This window comes from Choloepus didactylus, chromosome 8, assembly GCF_015220235.1.
Source record: "Choloepus didactylus isolate mChoDid1 chromosome 8, mChoDid1.pri, whole genome shotgun sequence".
In the NCBI taxonomy this organism is placed as follows: Eukaryota; Metazoa; Chordata; class Mammalia; order Pilosa; family Megalonychidae; genus Choloepus; species Choloepus didactylus.
This window is the reverse complement of record NC_051314.1, coordinates 16,143,290-16,167,750: the sequence shown is the minus strand read 5'-3', so window position 1 is coordinate 16,167,750 and position 24,461 is coordinate 16,143,290. Positions and strand designations below refer to the sequence as shown.

Below are 24,461 nucleotides of genomic sequence, written 5' to 3'. Positions count from 1 at the left end.
GAGCGTCCTGTGGGGTTTCCATGGTGCCGCCCTCAGCCCCAAGTCCCTCCGCTTCCTTTCCCGCCTGAGCGCTGTGAACGGAAAGCAGGCGGCGGGTTCCCCCCACTCCGCGTCGTAGACGCCGCTTGGGGCAGGGGTTGGAAGAGGAGGCGACGCTCTAGGGGAGCTCGTTCGTATCTCTATGGTGCCGAGGGCTCCTGTGCGCCGTTGCGGCGCGTCGGTGCGGACATTGGCCCTTTAATCGGTGGAGGGCGGGGACGAGAAGGTCCCGCGAGACCGGCGGGGGGCAGGGGGCGGTGCCGAGGCTGGGGGCCCGTGGCGGATGGAGCCAGAGATGGAGCCAGAGACTCTGGAGGCGCGAATCAGTGAGTGTCCGGGAGGGGCGCGGGCCGGACCGGAACCGGAACCGAGGGCACGAGGCGGGTCCCTTCCCGGCGGGGGCGGGGTACGAGGCGCCCCCTCCTCACGCCCCGCCCCCGGCCCGGGAGGGGTGGCTCCCCGAGTCTGTCTCTGGGACCCTGGGAAGAAGGAAGACCCCTGCTGCTCATCCCACATCTGAGTCCTGGGCCAGGATCCCTGGTGGGGAGTGAGCTGCACCTGCGCTCGGTTCTATGCCCAGAACCCCTGGGACGGAGAAAGTAGCCTCTAATCCCCTCGGGCCCAGACCTCTTCACCGAGGAGCCGCCTCTCCGGCCCGGGGAGGAAGCAAAGGAGCGGACCACAGGCCTGCATCTCAGACCCCGGAGGGAGGGACCCCATTCTCCTCAGGCCCTCATCCTCCACTCCCCGGCCCCGCACGGTGCCTCTTCTTCCCATTTGTTCCTCGAATCTGCAGCTATACTCAGACTTGCTCTTTCACCCTCCTAGGAGGGAGGACTCCTGGCACATCTGATCCCTCAGTTTCTGGCCACACAGTGAGAAAACCCCCAAACCCAACAGGCTCAGACATCAGAAGTAATTCCAGGCTCCTTGTCACTATCCCCAGCCTCTGTACTACTTTCTGTCCCCCACTTCTTTCCCAGTTCTTTCTGAGCTTCTTCCAAAATTCCCTGCACCCTTTGTTCTGTCTTTTCGCAGACATAGCTTCCTACTACTGAGCCTTTTGAGTCCCCAAACCTTCCACTTGGGCTCCGTGTCGCCCAGTGCTGATGACTCTTGGCTGTCACAACCCTACCCCTGGATGCTGCCCCTGAACGCTGTGGCTTGCTTCCACCAGTCTGGTGACAGCTCTCTACCAAGTCTGTTCCTCTGGTTGAGCCCACATCTGTGCCAGATCCTGAGGGAAGCCCTTGGGTCTAGCTTCAGCTCAACCCTGTGGACTGGAGTGCACCAGGGAGCTGCGCAGGGTGGTTTGGGACCACGGCCAGCCCCTTTTAAGCTAGTCATGAGCCAAGTGAACCCTGAGGTTGGCCCCAGAACCACACAGTCTCCAGGGATATTTCGGAGTCAGTCTGGCCAGTGGGGGAAGGAGGAAAGGAAGCACTCAGCAGTCATTGAGACTGTTCTGGAATGCCACAAGTTTCTGGAGCGCCACAAGTGTCCAGGTGTCAGCAGCAACTGGGGGAAGGAATGGGCGGGGCCCTGGATCTCAGATCTTGGAAAGGCCGCAGGGTTTGAGCTCTGGGCGATACAGAGCAGTCTCAGGGTTAGCAACAACAGATGTTCTGAGAGGCCAAAGGATCTGATTCTAGAAACTGTCAGGAGTTGGAGGAGCCTGGGGTTGGCAGTGGGCTGGGCCCTGATAGCTTGAGGCTGAGATTTTTTTCTCTTTTTCTTCCTTTTTTGTGTCCTGGCAAAATAGGAAATTCTTCCATTTCAGTGGTTGGAGGTAAAGAGTAGCTTCTGGTAGGTTAAGTGATGACATTTTCACACTGTAGAGTGACAAGGGAGAGTCACACCCTGTTGTGAAACTGGCTAGTTGGTCCTCCTGCCTTGGTGATCTCTCCTGCTGCCTGCCAGGGAAGGTGCTGCCTTGTAGGCAGAGGTAAGAGAGCTGGAGGCCAGGAAGGGCTGTCAGACTGGTTCTGAGCCAGATGGAGGGAGAGCGCTATGTCTTGTGATGCCAGAGCTTCCTCCTCACTGCCTTCTGACTCAGGAGCGGTCCTCGTGTGGACTCACATGTCTTTGAGAATTTAAGGGATTTCCTGTTTTAGGGTCCTCCAGCCAGGCCTCCTTGAGTGGGCAATATCCAACCCCATTCTCTCTTTCCACCCCCAGACTGCTGGTTCCCAGCCTCTGGCCATGTTGCGGGGTGGGTGGGTGGGGGGTGCTGGGATGCAGAGTTGATGGTCACATTAACCCAAGCAGCCTTATTCCTGGGGTCCCCCAGTTGTTGAGAAGGGACTTCATTTCTCTTAGGAACTGGAGGAGTTTGTAGAGTCCTGGAACAGAGACTCGTATCCAGAGAGAAAATGCTTCTTTCAGATCCCTTCTCAGCTATAGCTCCCCTGAGAGCCCTTCAAGAGGGCAGCCCCCTCAACACTTCTTGTCCCTCTCCCCGCTCTGTTTTTCTTTATAGCACTTGACAACACACTATTCTGTGTTTATTTGTTGATCAGCATTTCTCATGCTGGGCTCTGAGTTCCAGGAGGGCAGGGATTCTGTCTTGTTCACTGCCTCATCCCCAGCACCCAGAATATTTATTGAATAAACATGAATTGAATGAATGGCTGCTGGGCACAGGGATTCCTGAAGTACAGGGTCCCTGAATGGGCAGGCGCCACAGGCTGGGTCCCCAGCCTCCTTCTGTCCACAGACTGACCCTTCTGTGTCCCTCCTCCTGGACTGGGCTTCCTCCCAGCCCCCTTGTTTAGTGCTCGGGCTTGGACAGAACTGGCCAGAGAGGCTGTGGAGAAGTGAAGAGCCAGCTCTGGCTGTCCCCATGGCTTTACCACACAGAAAGTATTTATCATCCAAGTTAAGTCCATATTCCCCATTTGCAGTTGGGGAAACTGAGGTTCAGGGAAGTTATGTGACCTACATGGTTGTTTAACCTGGCCCAGGGGTGATGATCTGGTCTTGTTCTCACTCCTCTAGACCTGTCTACCCTGTCCTGGCCACTACCCATTCCTGGATTCAGACTCCCCTCAGAACCCTGCCCCTTCCTGCCCGCAGCTGACCCCTCATTCATTCATTCATTCATTCATTCCTTTGCCATGTAGCATGATTGCAGGCTTGGGCCGGCCGCAAAAGGTAAGGTCAGGTCTGTGGGCACACAGAGAACTGACCCTGTAGTGCTACCTTTGGCAGAAGTGGGGGATAGGGAAGGCTGCCTGGAGGATGTGATCCCTGAGCCTTTCCCAAGGTGGAAAGGGCTCTGTGATCCCCAGCATGATAATAAAATCCAAATCCTTCACCAACACCCTTCATTCTGGGCCCTTTGGTCACACCATTCTCACATACAGCCCTGGGTGTTCAGAGCCCACCATCCCCAGTCCAGTTAACCCTTCCAATCCCTCCCTGCCTGAGCACTGCCTCTTCCAAGCAGTCTCCCCTGGCCCCCAGGCTGAAATGGGGCCCCTCCTCTGGGTTTCCATGGCTCCTTTGCCTGCCTCTGTCACACTGTGTTGAGAAACTAGCTTGGGCCACTTCCAGGGCCTCTGCATTGCTGCTGGAGGCGGGACCATGGCTTTTTTTTTTTAAGAAAAAAAAAAAAAACACCTCTTCTGAGCATAAATTCCGTGAGAATTGTGGAGACACTTTTCATTAGCAGAATTAGAGGAGATGTGGTAGGGTGTAGCAGAGGGAGGGTACAGCTGCAAGGGAGCTGGGGAGTAGGGAAATGACCCCTGAGCACAATCTCTTAAAGGGTCTTTGATGAAAAGCCATGAGGGAAGCCAGTGGTCATGACTCGGCTGTCTGATCCTCCATGGAAAGTCAACACTCAGGTGTAAAGGCTTCCCGAGCAGGAAGTCAGTGGGAGGTCTGTCAGGTGCTCAGTCCCCACCATGCCCCTTGCTGACCCCACCAGTTGATGGTGGTCGACCCCCTGCTCTGTGGGATGGGGAGTGGGGGAAGGCAGGAGTCTCTCCACCGGGCCACACTAACCCTGTCCCCTCCTGCAGATAGAGCCACGAACCCCCTGAACAAGGAGCTGAACTGGGCCAGCATCAACGGCTTCTGCGAACAGCTCAACGAGGACTTTGAGGGGTAGGTGGCCTCCCCGACTTTCACTCATACTCAGCAGAACCTGCTGTGTACCTGCCACCCCTGCTCCAGGCCCTGGCCTCAGGCAGAGGGACATGGGTGCGAGATCCAGTTTCTGTTGTCAACATGCCCAGTGGGCACTTTGTCCTGAGTGCTGCTTGTATGTCACCCTCTGAGGTGGGCCTTAATTGACCCATCTTACAGGAGCAGAAACAGAGGCTTGGGGAGCAGGGGCTCAGTAGCTCCAAGATCTCACAGGGAGAAAATGTCCATCCTGCGCTTGATCAAACCAAGGACTACCTGACCCCCAGCCAATGCTGGGTAGAGGCCCCCAGGCTCTGCTTTGCTCAAGAAAGAACCAGAACCACCTGCTTTAGGATCACCTGGGGTGCTTGTCAAACATGCATGTTCTTGGGCTGCGGACTAGATTCTCCAGGGCTCTGGAGGGACGACACTGTTGGCAGGCTCTCCAGCTGGTGCTGACGTCTAGGGACTATAGCTCTGTGTGTTTGCCCATACTGCTTCCTCTCCCAGAAATGCCTCTCTTCCACCCCCACCAGGTACTCACTGAGGGGAGACTGTATAGCAGGATGTATGTGCTCTGAAGCCAGTCTTTTTTTTTTTTTTTTTAATTCAATTTTATTGAGATTTATTCACATACCATATAGTCATCCAGAGTATACAATCAGTTGTTCGCAGTACCATCATATAGTTGTGCATTCATCACCCCAATCTATTTTTTGAACATTTCCCTTTTACCAGAAAAAGTGAAAATAAGAATAAAAAATAAAAGTAAAAAAGAACACCCAAATCATCCCTCCCCTCCTACCCTATTTTTCATTTAGTTTTTTTGTCCCCATTTTTCTACTCTTCCATCCATATGCCGCATAAAGGGAGTGTGGGCCACAAGGCTCTCACAATCACACTGTCACCCTTTGTCAGCTACATTGTTATACAATTGTCTCCAAGAGTCAAGGCTACTGGGTTGCAGTTTGATAGTTTCAGGTATTTACTTCTAGCTATTCCCATGCATTAAAACCTAAAAAGGGTTATCTATATAATGCTTAAGAATGCCCACCAGAGTGACCTCTCAACTCCATTTGGAATTTCTCAGCCACTGAAGCTTTATTTTATTTCATTTTGCATCCCTCTTTTGGTCAAGAAGATGTTCTCAGTCCCATGATGTCGGGTCCAGATTCATCCCCGGGAGTCATATCCTGTGTAGCCAGGGAGATTTACACCCCTGGGAGTCAGCTCCCATGTAGAGGGGAGGGCAGTGAGTTCACTCGCCAAGTTGAAGCCAGTCTTCTGGGTTCACAGTCCATCCTTTCCATTAGCTGAGCAAGCAACTGAATAAGTTTCTTCAGTGTTCATTGGGGGTGATACCTCAGAGGCTCTTACGAAGGTTAACCAGGCACCTGGCACCTCATAAGCACTCAGTGCGTGTTAGCTGTTTACGACTGTCAGTGTCATGTCATGTATAATCTGGTAGATGATGACACCACCTTCATCAGGAAGCTGCTCTGATTTCCCCAGCAGAATGTTCTTTGCCACCTTGAGTTCCCAGGGAGCTGTGTCTACTGATCACTTGTGGCACTCTGTCATATTCTGCTCCCATACTTGCTCCTTGAAGTCATGGTCTTCTCTGTCCCTGCCACGAGCGCAGGAGGCAGCATGTTATGGTTCTTTTAAAGCTGGCCAAGGGGTTGAGCCATGTTTCTCCAAGGTCCCTGCTCTGCACTTCCCACTGGTTCTTCCCTGTTGCACTCCTTGCCACAATCCCAGGCCCACATCTAACCCAGAGAGGGAGCCAGGCTTTCGCCCAGTCTCTGCAGAGGCCACGGAGGGCTGGAGCCCTGATAGGGTAGTGAACCTCCCCCAGGGTGGCTGGGCACAACCGCGCTGTGGCTACAGCCTGTGGCTCCGTGACGATTCTGGCTCTGTGTTCCTCTCACCCAGGCCTCCGCTTGCCACCCGGCTGCTAGCCCACAAGATCCAGTCCCCGCAGGAGTGGGAGGCGATCCAGGCCCTGACGGTGAGGAGGGGAAAGCGGGTGCTGCCTGGGCCCTGGACCTTGTGGATAGCATGGATGGTAGAGGGCAGGACTGAGGTTATCTTCATCAGAGCTAAGGGAGTTGTGCCAGAATGGTCCAGGATGAGGCTCTGGGCCAGCCCCTGAAGGGTCCCATGGCAACAAGCGGGCTGGCCTCTGGCCCCAGATCCTGCGCAAGGTCTTGGGGGAGGGAGGCCCCTAGGGTCAGGGGCTCCCTCCTCCAGCTGTGTATCATATCCCTGGGAGGCCCATTAAACCTGCTCAATCAAGAGCCTCCAACCTACTGAACCAGAACTCCCTAGTATGGCCCAGGGATCTGTGTTTATGAAGCTCCCTGAGGCAGCTGAGAAGCCAGCCCAGCCCATCAGTGGTCTCCAGACAGGACAGCCTTGTCCTCCCCGTGAGGATCCAAGGGGTGGACGCCTGGCTCAGGTCCAAGATTGGGAAGCTTTGCTTGTGGAAGAGTCAAGGGGCCCCCTGTCTTCAGGCCCCAGACCCAGATCACCCTGTGACGTGGGTACACAAGCTGGCTGTAGGAGGTGGTGGATGTGTGATTTTTCTTTTAGTAATTATTCATTCTTTCTAACAAGCTAGTTTTTCCCCCCTCATACATTTCAACTCTAGTTTCGCAGATCTAGCTTAGGATAAGGCCAAGGTAAATCAAAGATAGTTAGTAAGACAAGTAACATACGTGTGATCTTCAGAAGTGGCTGTGGAGGATAGAGTGGTGCTGTAGGGTGGCATTGCCAGGCACCCAAGGTCACCCAGCCCCGCTCTGCCGGGTTGGGTGCTGACCCACTTAGAGGCCTCTGTGAGCCTCAGAATCCACTTCCCTCCCACCTAAGCACCCGTCCCTGGGCTTCTGGGTCTTGGCCAAGGTGTGGGAGGGAGGCAGCCCCCTCTGACACTCCCTGGGGGTCCCCTGACCCTCTCCCTCCCTGCCGCAGGTCCTGGAAACATGCATGAAGAGCTGTGGCAAGAGGTTTCACGACGAGGTGGGCAAGTTCCGCTTTCTCAACGAGCTCATCAAGGTCGTGTCTCCCAAGGTGGGTGCTCCTTGGGCAGCCTCAGACTTGCTCTGTCCAGCGTGGGTGAGGAAAGAGGCTCCCCAGACGGCAGTGTGACTGACTGCCAGCTTGGGCCCCGTTAGAACTCTGACCCGGCACAAATACGAGCAAACACACATCCTCTCACGGCCCCTGCCCTGGCTGAGGTTTTTAGAAGGAGTCCTGACCAGTGGAACTGGCTATGGTGCTATCGGGTGCCTGGGGAGCAGTTATTGCAGGGAAGACAGACAGCTTGGAAACAGGCTCCCCAGCTGGGCTGCTCTGGTTCTGAGATCACTTCCTGCGCACCTGTCTGTGGTATCCCACCTGGCTCTCTGGCAGAGGGCTCTCCCTCTTCCCTACCCGACAGGAGTGGCCCCCTTGTGTGCTTGGATGCCAGGGCCCAAATCTGAATGACAGAGCCTGCTAGCTGCAGATTGGCCACACCCCTGACTTCTGACCTTTGACCTGAGGAATCCTCCCAAAAGGCATGAGCATGTTTAATACCATTGTGTAAGAGCCTACCCCCATCATTTTTCCTCTCTGCCCCCAGGAGGGGACTCTGGAGTGGGAGCTGATTCCCCCAGCCCCATTTGCTGCTGGGACACTGTGTGAGGGGGCCAGGGGCCCCCTTCCCTGATCAGCCTTGAAGCCACTGGCCCCTCCAGCCTGAGGCCCCAGAGTTAACCCTTACATTAACTGGCTGTAAGCCCCTGGCTCACTGTCTCCTCACCATGGTGCTACTGATATCATCCCCATTTAACAAATGGGGAAACTGAGACCTGGAGGGCTGATGCAGCCAGGAAATAGCAGAGCTAGGAAGTGAACTCAGTCTATGCTGGGCTGCTTGGTAGGGATGTGAGGAGCCTGTAGGCCAGAGGGCTTCTGAGGAAGTCCTGGCAAGGCAGCCAGGTTGGGGCGAGGGTTGGGGGCTGATGTGAGTAGGGACGAGCAATGTCAAAGGCCTCCCCTCCCCTTCCCTTCCTCCCTGAAGTACTTGGGGTCTCGGACATCAGAGAAGGTGAAGAACAAGATCTTAGAGCTCCTCTACAGCTGGACAGTCGGCCTACCTGAAGAAGTGAAGATAGCAGAGGCCTACCAGATGCTAAAGAAGCAGGGTGAGGCACCCAGAGGATGGGGTGGCTACCAGGGCCTCCCATCCTCTCCCCACTGAGCTGGGGCTCTAGCAGCTTCAGGGACTTCTGAGTCAGCGAGGACACAGGTCTGACCTTTTCCTTCTAGAGGAGAACACATGGCCAGTGGAGTTTTTTTGTGGCTCTGGCTGTGGCTAGCTTGGATGTAGGGAACGTGGATTTGGGTCAGACTTTCCCTTAGAGAATGGCCCTATGGAGTGGTTTCAAAATTTGGTGCCCAGACCCTCCTCTCCACAGCAGTTTGACCTGGTAGGTCAAGGACAGGCCCTAGCACACCAAAGTCATGAGCCAGAGTACGGGAGAAAGCCTGGGCTCCACCTTCCATTCTTCCTCCACCCCCATCCCCATCTCCCCCTGCCGCGGGCCTGGGCCCTACCGACAGCCTTCCCTCCACCCGTCTGCTCCAGGGATTGTGAAGTCCGACCCCAAGCTTCCCAATGACGCCTCCTGCTCCCTTCCTCCCCCACGGCCCAAGAATATGATCTTTGAAGACGAGGAGAAATCCAAGGTGAGACTCCCAGGAGGAGGAGAGGGGACACCAGGGCCCAGTTTGGGTCAGAGAATTCAGGCCCTGGCTCAGAGCAGAGGCTCCCGTGATGCACAGCCACCCTGGTGGGGACGGGCACCATTGAGGGAGCACTTCCTCCACACCTGGCACCGGGCCTAGGCCTTCCGCATCGTGTCCCCCGCGTGGACCCCACAGAGCAGTGTGTCTGCCTGGGGTGGGGTGCAGGGCACTTCATAGGTTGAGCAGGAGTTTACATAGCTTTATGTCTTCTAACCCTTTCAACAATAATCTGATTAGTTGTTTGTTAAAGAAGCATGTGCTTATGGGTAAGAAATTAAACAGCACAGAAGAGGGAGGATAAAAAGGGAAAGTTCCTCTCTCCCCAGGCCCAGCCCCGGAAAGTAATCACTGTTGAATTTCTTATACATCCTTCTAGAAAGTTCTATAGGGATAGTAATATAATGAGCACCATTTGCTGAGGACGTCTGTCTCCCAGGCACTGTGGGGAGCACTCATGTGTGGTGTCTTTGTTGTCCTTCTGGGGTAACCATCAGGTGTCAGTAAACCCTCAGCGTTTCTCAGAGAGCTTAAGCAATTTACTCAGGTCCCACGGCCAAAACACCCGGAGCTGGAATGTGACCCCGTCTTCCTGATCCTGGCCCAGGTGCTGCCCTCCCTGTCATGCCCGTCTGTCTCCACAGATGCTGGCCCGCCTGCTGAAGAGCTCCCACCCCGAGGACCTCCGAGCGGCCAACAAGCTCATCAAAGAGATGGTGCAGGAGGTGCTGACTAAGCCCCAAGCCCAGGGAGAGGTGGGGGGGATGTTGAGCTGAGGCACCAGGAGGTGGTATGTGAGGAGCCTGGCAGTGACCCAGCTAAAGGGCCATCACAGGGAAGGAGGCACTGACGGGGAACCCCAGTGGGCAGAGCCGGGACCAAAGTGTAGAGGGAAGAATTGCCCAGCAGCTTGAGCTAACCTGCCCTGAAGGCCTTTTGTGAGGCTGTCTCTTCTATAAAAATGAGAGATAAATGAGGCCTTATTATGTTTAAAACAAACACATACTTATATAAAGAGAGATCTGTATATGTGTAGTTTATAAGCAAAAATACATGGTTTATGGTGCATGCTGGGACATTTATTGATGGGGTAAGTCATCAAAAAAGTGCAAATCAGTAATTAGTAGCGCCAGTGAAAAGAGGCAGAGCATTCAAACTGATATTCCTGAGTCCTGGAGTTAACAACAGGTTAAACAACCAAAAACAGGCGCAGGCAGCCTCCAGGGCAGGTTTGGCCAGGCACGCGTCCCTGGGGCAGGAGGGTGCAGGCCCCTCGCTCCCAACTCACAGGCCCAGCAGGGCCAGATCTGCAGATAGGTTTTTCTTTGAAGATCACCCAGAGGCCTGGAATTCTGCATGAGATCTCTCATTTCCTGAATGACTGTGGCCACTTCAGACTTTTAAAAACACTGCATGGATGTGTCCAACACGTGGTCTGGTGGGCCCAGGGATAAGATTGGGTCCTGGGCCTGCCTTGAGGGGCTCTGGAGAGGGATCAGACAGCACAGACATGGAGACGTGGTTTTCTGCCAGAGACCTCAAGGGCATAAGTTCTGGGTTGTGGTCTAAGGACCAGGTTGTGTGCTCTGCCGGCAAAGAGAAGGTCAAGGGTGGTCTCTTTCAAGGAGGGGGACTATCAGAATGGATAGCACAGGCCTATGTTTTATTCAGCAAGGGCAGAAGCACACAGTCAGCAGGTAGGGGGAGGAGAGTGGAGCCACCTCCAAAGCAGCCTTGAAAGGCCAGGAGTGCCCTTCCATTCACCGGGCACTGGGAGACACTGAGAAAGGTCACTGCACTGGTTTCTAGGTTGTATTTGGTCACCACTGAGGTTCCTTGTCACTTGCAATTATGGCAGTTCCCCTCTAGGAGCAAACACCAAGAGGGCAGGAGTCATTTGGAACTGCAGGTCTGGGGCCCTGGTCCTGGGGCTGTGCACCTGAACCTCTTGGAATGCAGAATGCCAGGCCATCCCTGGAGATTCTGGCTGAGAGCCCAGGAGATTCTTATGAGCTCAGCAGAGGCTGGGAAGAGGGGCACTGGCAGGAGGGAGGAGAGGAAGTGGCTCCAGGATGAGCGAGGGGTGTTCCTGGACCACAGGGCCCTGTCCTGGGCATGAGTCCCACCCCGAAGTCTAATCTCACAGCAAGCTAGCCCTCCACCCAGACCCCCAGCATACACTCTCCAGAGCAGTGCGGATGGGCCTGCCTCGGGCCCAGCGTGACGCAGGCTCACGGGCTGTTTGCCGATGTCTCCCAGGACCAGAAGCGGATGGAGAAGATCTCCAAGCGGGTGAACGCCATCGAGGAGGTGAACAGCAATGTGAAGCTGCTCACAGAGATGGTGATGAGCCACAGCCAGGGCGGCCCGGCCTCGGGCAGTGAGGAACTCATGAAGGTGCGCCTGCCTCCTCCCCGCTCCCAGCCCACGTGCAGTCCCCTGGCACCCTGACCCGCCCGCCCCCCTGCTGTCCCCCAGGAACTATACCAGCGCTGCGAGCGGATGCGGCCCACGCTTTTCAGACTGGCCAGCGACACGGAGGACAATGACGAGGCCTTAGGTGAGCCTGGGGCAGGTGCTGGGGTCAGGACCCCAGACCCGAGTCCACCCCATCCTCCACTTCCCCCAGCCCAGGCATCTGCAGTTGGAAGGAGCCACCACCAGAGGGCCCCCTTCTCCAGTGCGCCCCAGAGTTTCTCTGCTTTGAGGAGGAAGGAAGCCAAGAGCAGGCCGGGGCTGGGCTGAGCTGGTTGGCTGCCCGCAGAGGCAGCTCGTCTCCCCACTGACACATGCTCAGGAGGAAGATTGTCTCCCTTTAGGGCAGGGCTTCAGGGAGGGAAGGGACTTGTCCGGATCTCAGAGCAGAAGAGTGGCAGAAGCAGAGGTAGATGGAAGGCTGCCTGCTCCTCTGGTCAGGGGACCCCAGAAACCTGAGTATGAATCCCACAGGCCCACGTGGTTCCATTGCTGAGCCAGGTGGTGTCCCCAGGTCTCCTCCTCCTCTGCCACCAAGTCAGCCAGGCCCCACGTGGGCGGCCGTCCGGGCAGTAGCTCCTCCCTTCACTCGGCAGTCTAGCAAGCACATCCCATGAGGCAATTGCCCAGATTCCCTGAGCACCCACTCGAAGCCCTGGCACCCAAGGGGACGGAGATTGACGAGGGCCTCATTTGTGCCAGGTTCCATTCTAGTCCCTGGTGGATAGGGCAGTGATCAGAACAGACAAAAAGCCCTGTCCTCACAGAGCTCGTAGCCTAATGAGAAGAGAGACAGTAAACCAGATGAGTTAAAAACTATAGTTCATTAGGTGATGGTAAGTGGCATGGAAAAAAATAAGTGGGGGTTGGGGGGTGCATAGGTCATGCAGGGGGTGTAGGGTTGCAGTTCTCGACAGGGTGGTTGGGAAAGGCCCCACTGAGACCTGGAAGGCAGGAAGGGATCAAGCCATGCAAATCTGGGGGTGTCCAAAGAGAGGCACAGCCAGTGCGGAGGCCTTGAAGTGGGAGCATGTCCAGCAGGTTCCAGAAACAGCCAGGAGGCAGTGTGGCTGGAGAGGGGGAGAGTGGGGGAGCAACCTGCCCTGTGGGGCCTGAGCCTGAGTAGACGAGGTGGGATGCCCCTGCCCTCCCCCTCACACCAGGCTGGGATGGATGTGGGTGCCCAACTCCCCGCCCCCAGAGCCCACCGCAGCCCTTCAGCCGGCCTCTCCCCTTGCTCCAGCGGAGATCCTGCAGGCTAACGACAACCTCACCCAGGTGATCAACCTGTACAAGCAGCTGGTGCGGGGTGAGGAGGTCAACGGCGATGCCGCTGCGGGCTCCATCCCTGGTGAGGAGGGGGCAGGATGGCTGGGAAGGGGCCCACGCGTGTGGAGGGACACGGAGTTAGGGGTGAGGGCTAGTCCCACAGCGAGCAGTCATGATGGGCAGGGGAAGGCCCCAGGTGGAAGCTGGGCCTGTGGCTGTGGGGAAGAGAGTCTCCATGCAGGATGGAGGAGGAGGGAGCTGAGAGCTTGGCTAGGGCAGGCGGGAGAAGGAAGGCTTCCTTTCATTTGACAAATCAGGTACCTGTTATGCAGGGCGAGATGGACCCCCCAAGGCTGGGCTTAGTGATCAGAAGGCGGGGAGGGAGTATTTGACACATAAACCTTCCAGGCCAGGCCCTGACAAGGGTAGACTGACAGCCCTGGGGCCACAGAGGAGGTGACAGTTGGCCCTTGATTGGGAGGGGGTGGGCAGGACACTATCCAGAAGCAGCAAAGTTATGTAAGCAGGGCCCTGAAGGATGGGGGGCATTTTGTCAAGTAAGGACAAGAAGGAAATATATTCTGGACAGGAGGCTCGCCATACACTGAAAGAAGGGCTAGTGTAACCGAGGAGGGGACACAGGAGGCTAACTGTGAAGGGTGGGGGGAGTGGCTGTGGCTGCCCCCCAAGCCCCTTGGACTCTGAGGGCCCGAGTTTCCCCTTACTCAGGACTTGTCTGACTCTCCTTTCCCACCTCAGGGAGCACCTCGGCCCTGTTGGACCTCTCAGGCCTGGAGCTCCCTCCTGCAGGCACCACCTTCCCAGCTGTGTCTGTTCGTCCTGGTGACCAGGCCAGCCCCGAGCAACCCAGTGCCTCAGTTTCCCTGCTTGATGACGAGCTCATGTCTCTGGGTAAGGAACAGGCCAGGTCTAGGGATGGGCGGGGCTCAGCCGCCAGCATCTGGTGCTCCTCACTGAATCCTTTGGGCTCATTTCACAGCCCTGGAAGCCAAGGCTCTGGGAAGTTAAGGGGCTCATACAAGGTCATCCTTCAGAAAAGGGTACGACCAGCCAGCCTGTAACCTAGGGCCCACCTCTGACAAGCCGGCCACACCCAGGCTTTGACAGCCTGAGGGAAAATCAAGGGATTTTCCTACAGCAGGTTAGAGCCTGGAGTCCAGGCTGCCCAGGCAAAAAGGCAGCAGTTTCCCCACGGACCGGGAGGAAGAGAGAGCAGGTGCTGGGCTCACAGGGAAGGTTCCCTGGGACCAAAGCTCCAGTCACTCTGTGACCCAGGCTGGGCCTGGACCGGCTATTACTCCAGGGCCCAGCAGGAGATCAGGCTCCCCGCTAGGGAAGAAGCGGGTTTCAGGCTTCCAGCAGCCCCCAGTGTGAGAGCTGAGGAGCAGAGCAGCCCCCTGTCCTCATCACAGATGCTGGGGTTAGGAAAAACGAGATGTTGGGCTCTGTCAGAGGGATCCTGGAGGATGTGTTGGAAAACTGTAACTTGGAAACTGAGTCAGACTCGTTCTTCTGAACCAATTTCGGAAGTAGAGGACTTAGAAGAGATGGCGCCTGGGGGTCCTGAGCCAGGCCCTGAGCTGAGCACTGTGGCAGCCACTGTGCTCTGATCCTTCTCAGGTAACCCCCCAAGCGGCCCGCCAGGTAGGCACTGTTACGTCTCCTGCATTTTACCGATGGAGCAATCAAGGCTTAGATAGGCAGTGGCTTGCCCAAAGTGACAGCGCTAGTAAAGGCAGAGAGACGCAGGGTTCCAACAAGGCCCTGCGATTCTGAAGCCACACTTTGAACCACTCTGCTGCTCTGACTCATTGTTTATAAGCAAGAAAAGGAAAACAAAAGCTCAGAGCGAGGAGCCAGAGACGAGGGAGGAGCAGACAAAGCTGTGGGTGCCCCTGGGTGGCCCTTGAGCCAATAACTTAGTGCAGAGGGTCTGACCCCAAGTGGCCACAGGTCTGCTCCTGTGTCCCACTCCCTTGCCTCAGGGAGAGGACCCTCACCCCGTCTCACAGAGGGAAAAGGGATGGGCCAGCGAGGCTAAAGCACATCCTTTGTGGCTCATGGTCCCCAGGAGAGCCCAGAGCGGGGTGGCAGCTACTTGATGGGAAAGTTGGTGACAGGGAAATATTGGCAAGCCCTAGCCCCCAGTTTGTACAGCCTGGCCCCCAGCTGGCGGCTGTGGCAGAGCCTCCTCTGCATGAGAAGTGAGGTGTGTTTTGCACTTCCTGTCGCCGAGTTGCTTCAGCAGAGCCCCGAGCCTCCAGCTTCCTTCTGGTTTCTTCTCAAAGGCAAAGGGAGTATGGGAACAGAAAACAAAAGTGCCAGGGCAGCACCAGCCTAGCTCTGGGGGTGGAGGCAGCCTCTGGACCACAAAGGGGACTTGTCCTACACCATTCTCCATGGCGGGAAGGGTGAGGGGGTGGGGGAGAGGGACCAGCGTGGGTTTCACCCATTGCACATGATTGGTCATGCTTCCCCAGCTATGGCCCCTGGGGTTTAGGAACCGAGGGGTGTGTGGCCCCGTGGAGGGCGAGGAAGTGCCCGTGTCAAGCTGGCCTGTATGTGGATCCCAGTTCTGCACCTGCCAGCTGTGTGACCCCGGGCACACTGCTTCCCTTCTCTGGGCCTGTTTCCTGTCTGTCAAAGAGGGGGATTCCAGGAGCTGTTGAAGCACCTTATCTGATTTGTCTTATTTATCACTCACAGCAGTCTTCTGATACAGATGCCCTTGTCTCCTTTTCCCTATGAGAAAAGGGAGGCACGGGGAAGTTAAGTCACCAGCCCAAGGTCACATAGCTAAGTGACAGAGCTGTGTTCAAACTCCGGCAATTAGGCCATGCTCTGTCCAAGTTCCAGCTCTGCCAGTTTCCAGCTGTGTGACCTTGGGCAGGTTTCTTTAACCCCTCTGAGCATTTCCTCCTTCCTAAAAGGGAGGTGAGGACCCCACAGCCACCTTTTAAGGTTTGAGGATTGGGACCACATCTTCAGTGCCTGGCACATCGGAGGCTGTGCTGTTGTTGGCAGTGACCCACTGTTAGCTCTGGTCACGGAGAGATGAGTCTAGGGGGAGACACAAGTCACAGCTTCCCAGCCCCCACCTTGGCCTATCCCATAGCACTTCAGTTGGACCTTTCCTATTTAGGATTTGTTAGAAACAGGATAACTTGCCTTTCCTAGGTCAGATCTGGGGTGAACTTGGTTGGAGGTGTGTTTCGGGACAGGCGGGGGCAGACTTCCAGAACAGACTGCTCATGTTCTGCCTTCTCACAGTTAGCTGACTTGTCCACAACTCCTTGATTTAGAGCCACTCAGGCCCCCCAGGCTGTCCTTGGCACCGCTCAGTCAGCCTTGTAGGCCATCCTGGGTACCCGCCAGGACCTTTAGAGCCCACCTGCTCCAGTCCTGTCATTGTTCAATGGGGATGTCTGCTCACACGCTGCAGTCCTTGGGCTCCACTCGGAGGAAGCTCACCTGGTCTCTCCCACACCCTCCTCCCCTCTCTGCACCCAGCACTGGCTCTCAGCTGCCAGCTGAGGAACACAAGCCAGCTGAGCTGGCTTCTGAGGGGCCCGGCCTGGGGCAGAGGAAGCATGCGTGGGGCCTGGGGATGGGCCTCCAGGATCTTTGGTTTCTATTTCTGCTCTGTTGCTGGTTCCCTCTGAGAGCGGGGCTTTCCGCCTCAGAGCTGAGCCTCTAAGAAGAGAGAGCCAAGTGTTGGGGGGGAGATGCTGGAGGCAGGTATTGCACCCAGGCCCCCGCCTCAGCCTCTGGTTTCTGCTTGGTGAATCTACCTGCTTCACCTCCATCTTGCTTTCCCTTCAGGCCTCAGTGACCCCACACTCCCCGCAGGCCCCAGCCTGGATGGTGCTGGATGGAACAGCTTCCAGGTAGGAGGGGGCCAGGACCCATCCTGACGCGGTCCTGTCGTGGGGACAGGGCAACTGGAACGAGCAGCCTGAGGGGCACAGTGAGGGGAGGGGTGAGCCCTGGGCAGGAGGCCCTGTCCCCGGGGGAGAGGGAGAGAAGCAGACCACATCTCCCGCCCTGGTCCCTTCGGGTCCCCTTTTGGATTTGCAGCCCAGCTTTGGGATTGAAATGAGTGCTCCCTATTCCTTTTTCCTTGAGAATGACTTCGAGTTCCCTGGAATGTGATTGTTCCTAGAGTAGAACCCCAGGCCCTGCGGGCCCTGGAGTGAGAAGGGTCTTGGGCCCAGCAGGCATGCTGTCATCCCAGCCCTGCCCAGGTCACCCACAGGGAGAATGTGCTGTCCCCACCCCTGCTGCTGCTTCCCCAGATGGCCTGGGTGAGCCTAACAGCTTTCCAGCACGGCCCCACCCACCCGCATCCCTTCTGTGCCGACAGTCATCTGATGGCTCTGAACCCCCAGCCCTGGCCCCGGCCCCTGGTGTGGACAGCCGGCCCCCAGTGCAGCCCTCCCCACTGGCAAGCAGTGGTCTGGATGACCTGGACCTCCTGGGGAAGACCCTCCTGCAGCAGTCGTTGCCCCCTGAGTCCCAGCAAGTGCGATGGTGAGGACACACCCTGGCTGGCCTGGGGTGGGGAAGCCTGTCCCTACAAGCCAGCAGCATCTCCTGAGCTCTCCCTGGCACAGCCCCTGCCCCGGCCCAGGAGGGGAGGCCCACTGCTGGCTGGCTTGTGTGGGCAAGTGCTGAATCATGCCGGGCTCCAGGGACACGGCAGGGGCTAAGGCAGGTGCGGTGCTGCCCCACAGAGCATGGAGTTTATAGGAGAAAGGAGTTTACACGCTGTTTCCCAGGCATTCCTAGCACCCTAGAGAAAAACAGAGCTCAGAGGGCCGGCCATGATGAGGACACAGTGGGCAGGTGGGGTGCAGAGTAAAAGTGGGTTTGGAGGGAGGGAGGAGAACTAGAGCTGCCCAGTCTGGAGGGGAGGGACCCGTGGACAGAGAAGCAGGGACCTGAGCAAGCCAGTGGCCAGGAATGGAGCCAGGAAGGCCCAGCCCGTTCTGTGCTCCCCAGCTCTTGGCCACTGTAGAACCATTTACTAACACATGGTCTCCACAATAAGGGAGAAGCAGCAGCCAGCCCCCCGCCTCACCCTCCGCGACCTGCAGAATAAGAGTGGCTGTAGCTCTCCCAGCTCCAGTGCCACCAGCCTCCTCCACCCCACGTCCCCAGAGCCACTGGGGCCTCGGCAGCCCACGCCACCGGAGCTCTCGCTAGCCCACATCACTGTGCCCCTGGAGTCCATCAAGCCCAGTGAGTAGGACAGGGGTGGGTGGGCTGGGCCAGAGCCAGAGCTCTGTCTGGGGAAGGCGGTGGGAGAGCAGGACTGTCCTCCCAGCCCGGCCACCAGCTGACCCAGTGGGTTACCCCAGGAAGGCCCTTGCCCTTCTTACAACCATTTCTTCATGTGCCCCTGAGTGATGGCGCAGCCCCTTCATAAACTCCAGGGACTCCACAAGCAAGAGGACTTCCTGTGGGACAGCCCCTGGGCCCCTCTCTTTCCTGTGAAGGTGGGGGCCAAGACACAGAGACTTGAGGTCTCCCCGCCTGGGAGCAGTGGGGGCCCAGGGTCTCTCTGCCCCAGGCCCTGCACGGCAGATGTGGACTGGCCGTCTTTGCATCTTTTCAGGCTCTGGGAGGGCTTCGCCCCCCAGCCTATCTGGAAGGTGGGGAGCACTGCCCCCGTTTTACCTGTAGGGAGGACACTGAGCTTGCAAAGGCCAATGACTGTGACTGAAGCTCTCACCCACAGTCCTCAGCACACCAGGCAGCCGCCACCCAGCACTGGGATGGGGGTGGGGGGCTGCAAGTCAGTACCGGGGTGGGTGTCATGCCTCCACCATCGGACTTTAGGTGCCTCAGAGAGCAGCATGTGCCAGGCCTGGTGGAGGCTGAGCAGGTGTGTGTGGGCTCAGGCCTGGTGCCCCCCACCCCCCCCCAGCCCACCCCCCTTTCTCCCGTCAGGCAGCATCTTGCCCGTAACCGTGTACGACCAGCACGGCTTCCGGGTCCTCTTCCACTTCGCCCGTGACCCACTGCCAGGGCGCTCCGACGTGCTGGTGGTGGTGGTGTCCATGCTGAGCACCGCCCCCCAGCCGATCCGCAACATCGTCTTTCAGTCGGCCGTCCCCAAGGTGCCACGCCCAGGGCCTTCCCTCCTCCCCAGGCAGGGTGACTTGGGGCTGGATGGGGACCCAGCTATCCTGGGGCAGGGGGCAGGTCTCGCTCCCTTCCCGGGGCTGGGCGGGTCAAAGGGACCCGAAGGACAGACCCCCGGGACCCCCAGGGGAGCAGCTGGCAGGCAGGCTGGGCCCAGCTCCTTGGGCAGTGTGGGGTGAGAGGCTAGCGCTAGCTCTGCCCCCCATCCTGCCCTGCCATCCTCAGGTCATGAAAGTGAAGCTGCAGCCCCCCTCAGGCACGGAGCTGCCAGCCTTTAACCCCATCGTCCCATCCCACCGCTATCACCCAGGTTCTGCTCCTTGCCAACCCCCAGAAGGTGAGGGGGCCCCCGCTGTGACAGGGCGGTGTTGGGGGACGGGGTGGAAGGGGCCCCTTGTCTCTCTAACCCTTCTGTCTTCCCATCTCCACCCCAGGAGAAGGTTCGCCTCCGCTACAAGCTCATCTTCACCCTGGGCGATGAGACCTACAACGAGATGGGGGACGTGGACCAGTTCCCCCACCCGAGACCTGGGGGAGCCTCTAGAACAGAGGGGCTGGAGGTGGGGGACAGAGGCACTGGCCATCATCCAGCCTGGGTGGGAGGCTGGCAGCCCAGGATCCCCTTTGTCCCCATGGCCATTCGCCCCCGGGCCTGGTGCTTCTCTCACCCCTGGGGCCCCCAGGTGACTCTTCCTCCTCCTGCCTTCTGGCCCTCTCCCCTGCTGAGCCAATCCCAGCAGGAGGCTGGGCCTGGGTTGCACTGCTGGGGGCCTCCCACTGTTTGGGCAACAGCCTGGAAGAGGAGGGGCTGCTTGGCCCTGAAGGACTTGGGGGTCCTGGGGAAGAAGCGTGGCTGTCAGGGAAGGGCCAGGACCTCAGGCCCAGCCCCAGCCTGCAGTGGGGTCATCCCTGCCTGTCTCTTATGCCTTATGGGAAGGCCCAGCCATAACTCGGGGGCCGCGCTGGAGCCGGGGACCAGCTCAGGCCTCCATAGGAACCGGGTGAATGTGGGGGTGACCGCTGCAAACCTCCAACTGTTTCACTTCCTTGGTGTGTGCTTTGACTCTTTGATTTTGTTTCTGAATGGGCTCTGTGGTCATGGTCTCAGGGCTGGTGGGGGTCGAGCTAGGGAAGCCCCATCTGTCCCCCACTCCTCTGGGGGTCTTCCTCCACCCCCTGGCACCTCACTTTCAGGCCTCCTGAGGGGCTGTGGGGGCCTCTGTGCTGCTGGGCCGGGGGCTCCTGGCTGAAGGGGTCCTGCACTGGAGTTCTCTGTGTCGTCTTCATTCATTGGCCTCTGCCGGGGCTTTCCGTGAGCGTCTCACATCTGTCCATCTGTCTGTCCATGATCAGAAGTGGGTCAGTGTGTAAGTGAGAGCAGGAGTATTTATGGAAATAAAACATTCTTTTTCCTGGACCAGCTGCTCTCACGGCTCTTCTGAGGTAGGGGGAGATAGCAGGAATGCAGGAGTTGGGGGCTCCCGGGGACTGCCTTGCAGACCTGTCTGCCTCAGGGTTGAGGCCAGGGCTGTCTCCCCACCACCCCCAGGCCTTACACCGGAAGAGGCCCTGTTCCGGAGGCCTGTAGCCAGTGCTGAGTCACCAGAGAGAGCCCGGGCTATGGCGGGCCCAGCGCAGTCCCAGCTGGAAGTGAGTGGCCACCGGTGTCTGCCAGGAGCCCCAGCTGCTGCACACACTGTGGGGGAGGCCCCTGGCAGCTCACAACTTCCTCCTGCTGTGCTCAGCCCTCCCCACACAACCTCTATCCTGCACCCACCTCCGGAGGTCTCAGGTTCTCCCTTTCCCCAGAGGCTGCTCCCAGGAGGCTGGGCCCTTTGCCACTCCCAGCAACAGCAACACCCCCTCACTGGGAACCTGGGGCCCAGGCCTGGGCAGCGGCTTGGAGGCCATGCAGCTGGGAGAGCCACCCCCCACCCCTCCCAGAAGCCAGACACAGCAAGGGGCTGTTGGAAGGCATGCCCCCTGCCCTGTGGCCTCCAGCCCAGCCCACTGGCCCGCAGGAACACACTCCCTGCCCAGAGAAGCGTGGCAAGGGCTGCTCGCCATCCCCTGGGAGATGAGTTCACTAAGGGCCCTGGAAGTCCTGCATTTGAGAAGCCAGTTTCACTTTGTCGAGCCTCGTGTTTCTCCATCTGAACTTGGCCACTGATCCCTGTGTGTTGATAGTGCCTAGATGTGCTGGGAATGATAGCCCAGCCGCTGGTCTGTACTCTCGATTCCATTCCTCAGCAAGTAAGGCCCCTGCCTGGAAGTGCAAGGAGAGCTTTCCTCCCAGTCCTGCTGAGGAGGGGGTGCGGCAGGCCCTCTGGGCCACATTGCCAGCTCCTCGTCCTGCTGGAGGCTGAGCCCCCCAGATGGGGCAGGACCCTCACTGCCACAGGGCTCCTGCCCCCCAATAGGACTGACTCTTGCTTGAACACTTGTAATGTCTCCAAATGACAACACAACCCATGTTGAAAGGTTCTTTCTAAGGCAAAACTGTGTTCCCTGTAGCGTCCACCTGGGGTCCCAGAATCCGTCTGCAGCACAGTCAGGTACCGCCCACCTCCTCCCTGGCCATCAGGAGAGGGAGACATGGGGTGTCTGGAGGCTGGTTCCGGGGAGGTCACCGTCTTGGTGTGTGGCTTTGAGAAAGGTGCTGCTCTCTCTGGCCTTTAGGTTCCTTGTGTGAAATGGAGGGAGGGACCAGTGGTCTGTAAGCCCCCCTCCCTTCCCCTCCAGGCCTTCTGAGAAGCCCTTGGGCAACGGGTCCCCCCAGGCTGTTGACTTTGGAGTGATTAGGACATTGCAGAGTCAGAGCTGGAGCTGGGGACTCCTTTTAATCCTCTCCCAGACCTTGCACCGTTCTTTGTTCCTAGTCCATCCACCAGTCAGTCTGTCCACCCATCTGTCTTTCTGTCCTGCAGGTGCTTCTTGAGCAGCCATTGCATCAGGCGTGGCCCTGCCCTCACAATCTTAAGGGGAAGCTGGAAGTGGGAGGAGAGGGACACACGTGCCACAGGAGCCTCACATCCAGCTAGGGGGGTGGGGGTGGCAGTTTCCAGAGAAGGGGGTCCTCGGCCTCCCCCACCCACAGGAGTCATCCCCAAGTACTGTGTGTGGGTTTATATAGAGGTGCAGAACACAGCCTGGGGGTCCTGGAGCCTCTGGGTTCTTAGGGGCTGGAAGGGGGTGCGCTGGGGACAGGGTGACCCCACGGCCCCACGCCCCAAGAGCAGAGGGACTTCCCAGACCTTGAGGCCACACTTCCACTTCCATCCATGCAGCCTGATGCAGCAGCTGCTTTTGTAGCAACTTCTGCACGCTGGTCATCTGTTCACAGCAGCCAGGACACTGGGAGAGGCCGCAGCCGCCCCGGGGCGCAGACGCTGCAAGGCAGATGGGGAGGGGAGCTGCCTGGGCCTGCTGCTAGGCTAGGCGGGCCACCCGCAGCCTCTCGTAATCTTCCCAGCCACCGTGTGACAATGGGAGGGCGCCTCAGAGAGCTTGACGTGCCTGAGGCCAGACCACACGGCAGCAGTTGTGGGAGGCCCTGGCCCTGCTGTCAGGCACTGCACCCAGCTCAGGGTACACGTGCCGTCTGGACTCATGGTGGCTCAGCCCTCCTGGGGGGGGGGGGTCCTTAAGACTCGGATGGGAGAAGGCAAGTTTTAGTGCCCCAGCCATCAGGCCATGTGCTCAACTGCTCCGGGTGGAAGCTTCCACTCTGGGGATATCACTGATATGGCCACAGTCAAGCAGTTTGTCAGTGTCTGAAATGGGATGTCTTTGCCTGTTCTGAGGCCTCACATCTGACCCTTGATAACCACCTTGGCATCCAGCCCACTGGCCTCCCTGCCCACATCCTGCCCAAGCGTCGCCAGTACGTGACACAGACTGTCACAGGTCTTTTCAGACAAATCTGTACAGAGGCTGCTGGGCCCCTCTGAAGCAGCCATGGGGACGAGATAGGAGCAGGCACCGGCATTACTGGAGTTTTCCGGCAGTGCCATCTGGCAGGGCAGGACAGCAAGGACGGAGAACTGTCAGATCTGCTTTCTAACTTGGTCACTGCCACTTAGCTGGCTTAGGGCCCAGGAACCTTGGTCTGCTCGCCTGTAAAATGGTGACGATGACACCAACCTCACTGGAGGATGTGCAAAAGTATATGGCAATGAGTGCCACTGTCCCAGGGAGCTGGACACATTAGGGACGACTAAGGCAGGACTGGGGGGAAAGGGTTTTTCCATTCCTGGCTTTTGAGGTGGCTGAATCATAAGAGAGTGCCAGGCACTGTTCTAAGCATTTTACACAGTTTAACTTATTTAATCCTCACAACAACAACGAGACAGGCAGTATTATGCCCATTTTACAGAAGAGGACTCTGAGGCTCAGAGGCTGAGAAACAGGGCGTGCTCCATCAATGGCCGTAAGCTGTTTTTGCTCTCTCTTGGGTGGGAGATAAGAGTCCATTGTTGTGATGTCTTCACTTTGCCATTCGAGAAGTCAGCCAGATTTCTTGAGCCCGGAAGTACATGGCACATTGCTAGGCCCTGGAGGATTCTGCACGAACCAGATAACACCCAGGGAGGCCCAGCCTGGGGGAGAACTACCCGAGGCAACAGGCCCTGTTGTGTGATAAGAGTTTGTAATTGGGGGCAGAGCCCTGGGAAAAGGTGGCTGGTGATTTCTGAAGTCACCCTTCTGCATCTGTCATACTAAGAAGCCACAGTCCCAACAGCCGCTGATCAAAACTTCCCAACATTCACGGATCAACGCTTCTGAGTCCAAAAATCTCTGATTACAACATCCTTCGAAGGAACAGCCTGTGACCCAACCTCGGGGCTTCCAATTTTCTATGATTCAACAGCCAAGTGTGACATGGGAGGGTCCTAAAATACACCCATCACCCAGCGAAGAGGCTCAGCAGCCCCACTCAAGCCCCTGGATCTGGCTGGAAAGGAGCCTGAAGTCGGGATGGGACGCCCGCCGAGAGCTCAAGTGGCCTGATAGTATGTTTCCAATTGTTTTCACAGCAACTGCAGCTTTAGCCCATGTGGATGAGCCTTCCCCAGCCCAGGGCTGTGGCTCAGGCCCGGGCAAGCCTAGGAGGGACAGAGGTGCAAGCCAGGCCTTGCCCTCTGGAACCTTCAGACCAACTGGCCCCAGGTGGTCCAGGCTGGAGGCTGGGTTGGAATGGGGTGGGGGCGCCCAAGTAGTCCAGAGACTTCCAGGGCGGGGGAGGGGCAGGAGGGGTGGCGTCTAGTGTCAAGCTGTTGGCTTGGGAATCTTCCACCTCCTATCCCTGCACGCGGTTTGTTGAGTACATCGCGGAAACAGGGGAAACTGAGCCACAGCCAAGTTCTGGGATCTGGCCAGTGGGGAAGGTAGAGGGGACAAGACCAAAAACCCCACCTGCCAAACCCCAGCCCTGCATTTTCAGAAGCCAGACTGACCCCAGGCCCCGGTGCCCAAGCAACTGGAAAGGCTAGCTTTTCCCTCCACCTGGGCATTCCCCAAGCCCCGCCCCCATTCTAGAACCCACTCCAGGGGTCCTGGCCTGCCTTGGCTAGACTCATAGCCTC

The 24,461-nt window shown here is 57.7% G+C and overlaps 1 protein-coding gene across 1 annotated transcript; it reads left to right on the top strand.

Moving 5' to 3' along the window:
* The first annotated feature begins 32 nt into the window (after positions 1-32).
* Positions 33-19,562, top strand: GGA1 (golgi associated, gamma adaptin ear containing, ARF binding protein 1). Its single transcript, XM_037847159.1, is given in 19 exon segments — positions 33-365; positions 4,065-4,149; positions 6,106-6,181; positions 7,147-7,245; positions 8,240-8,363; positions 8,807-8,907; positions 9,609-9,689; positions 11,224-11,361; positions 11,443-11,524; positions 12,683-12,790; positions 13,468-13,620; positions 16,552-16,616; positions 17,093-17,259; positions 17,780-17,970; positions 18,682-18,851; positions 19,102-19,164; positions 19,166-19,213; positions 19,311-19,386; positions 19,389-19,562. Coding segments are annotated over 19 exon segments (1,902 nt in total). The 5' UTR covers positions 33-322; the 3' UTR covers positions 19,421-19,562.
* Positions 19,563-24,461: the final 4,899 nt, after the last annotated feature.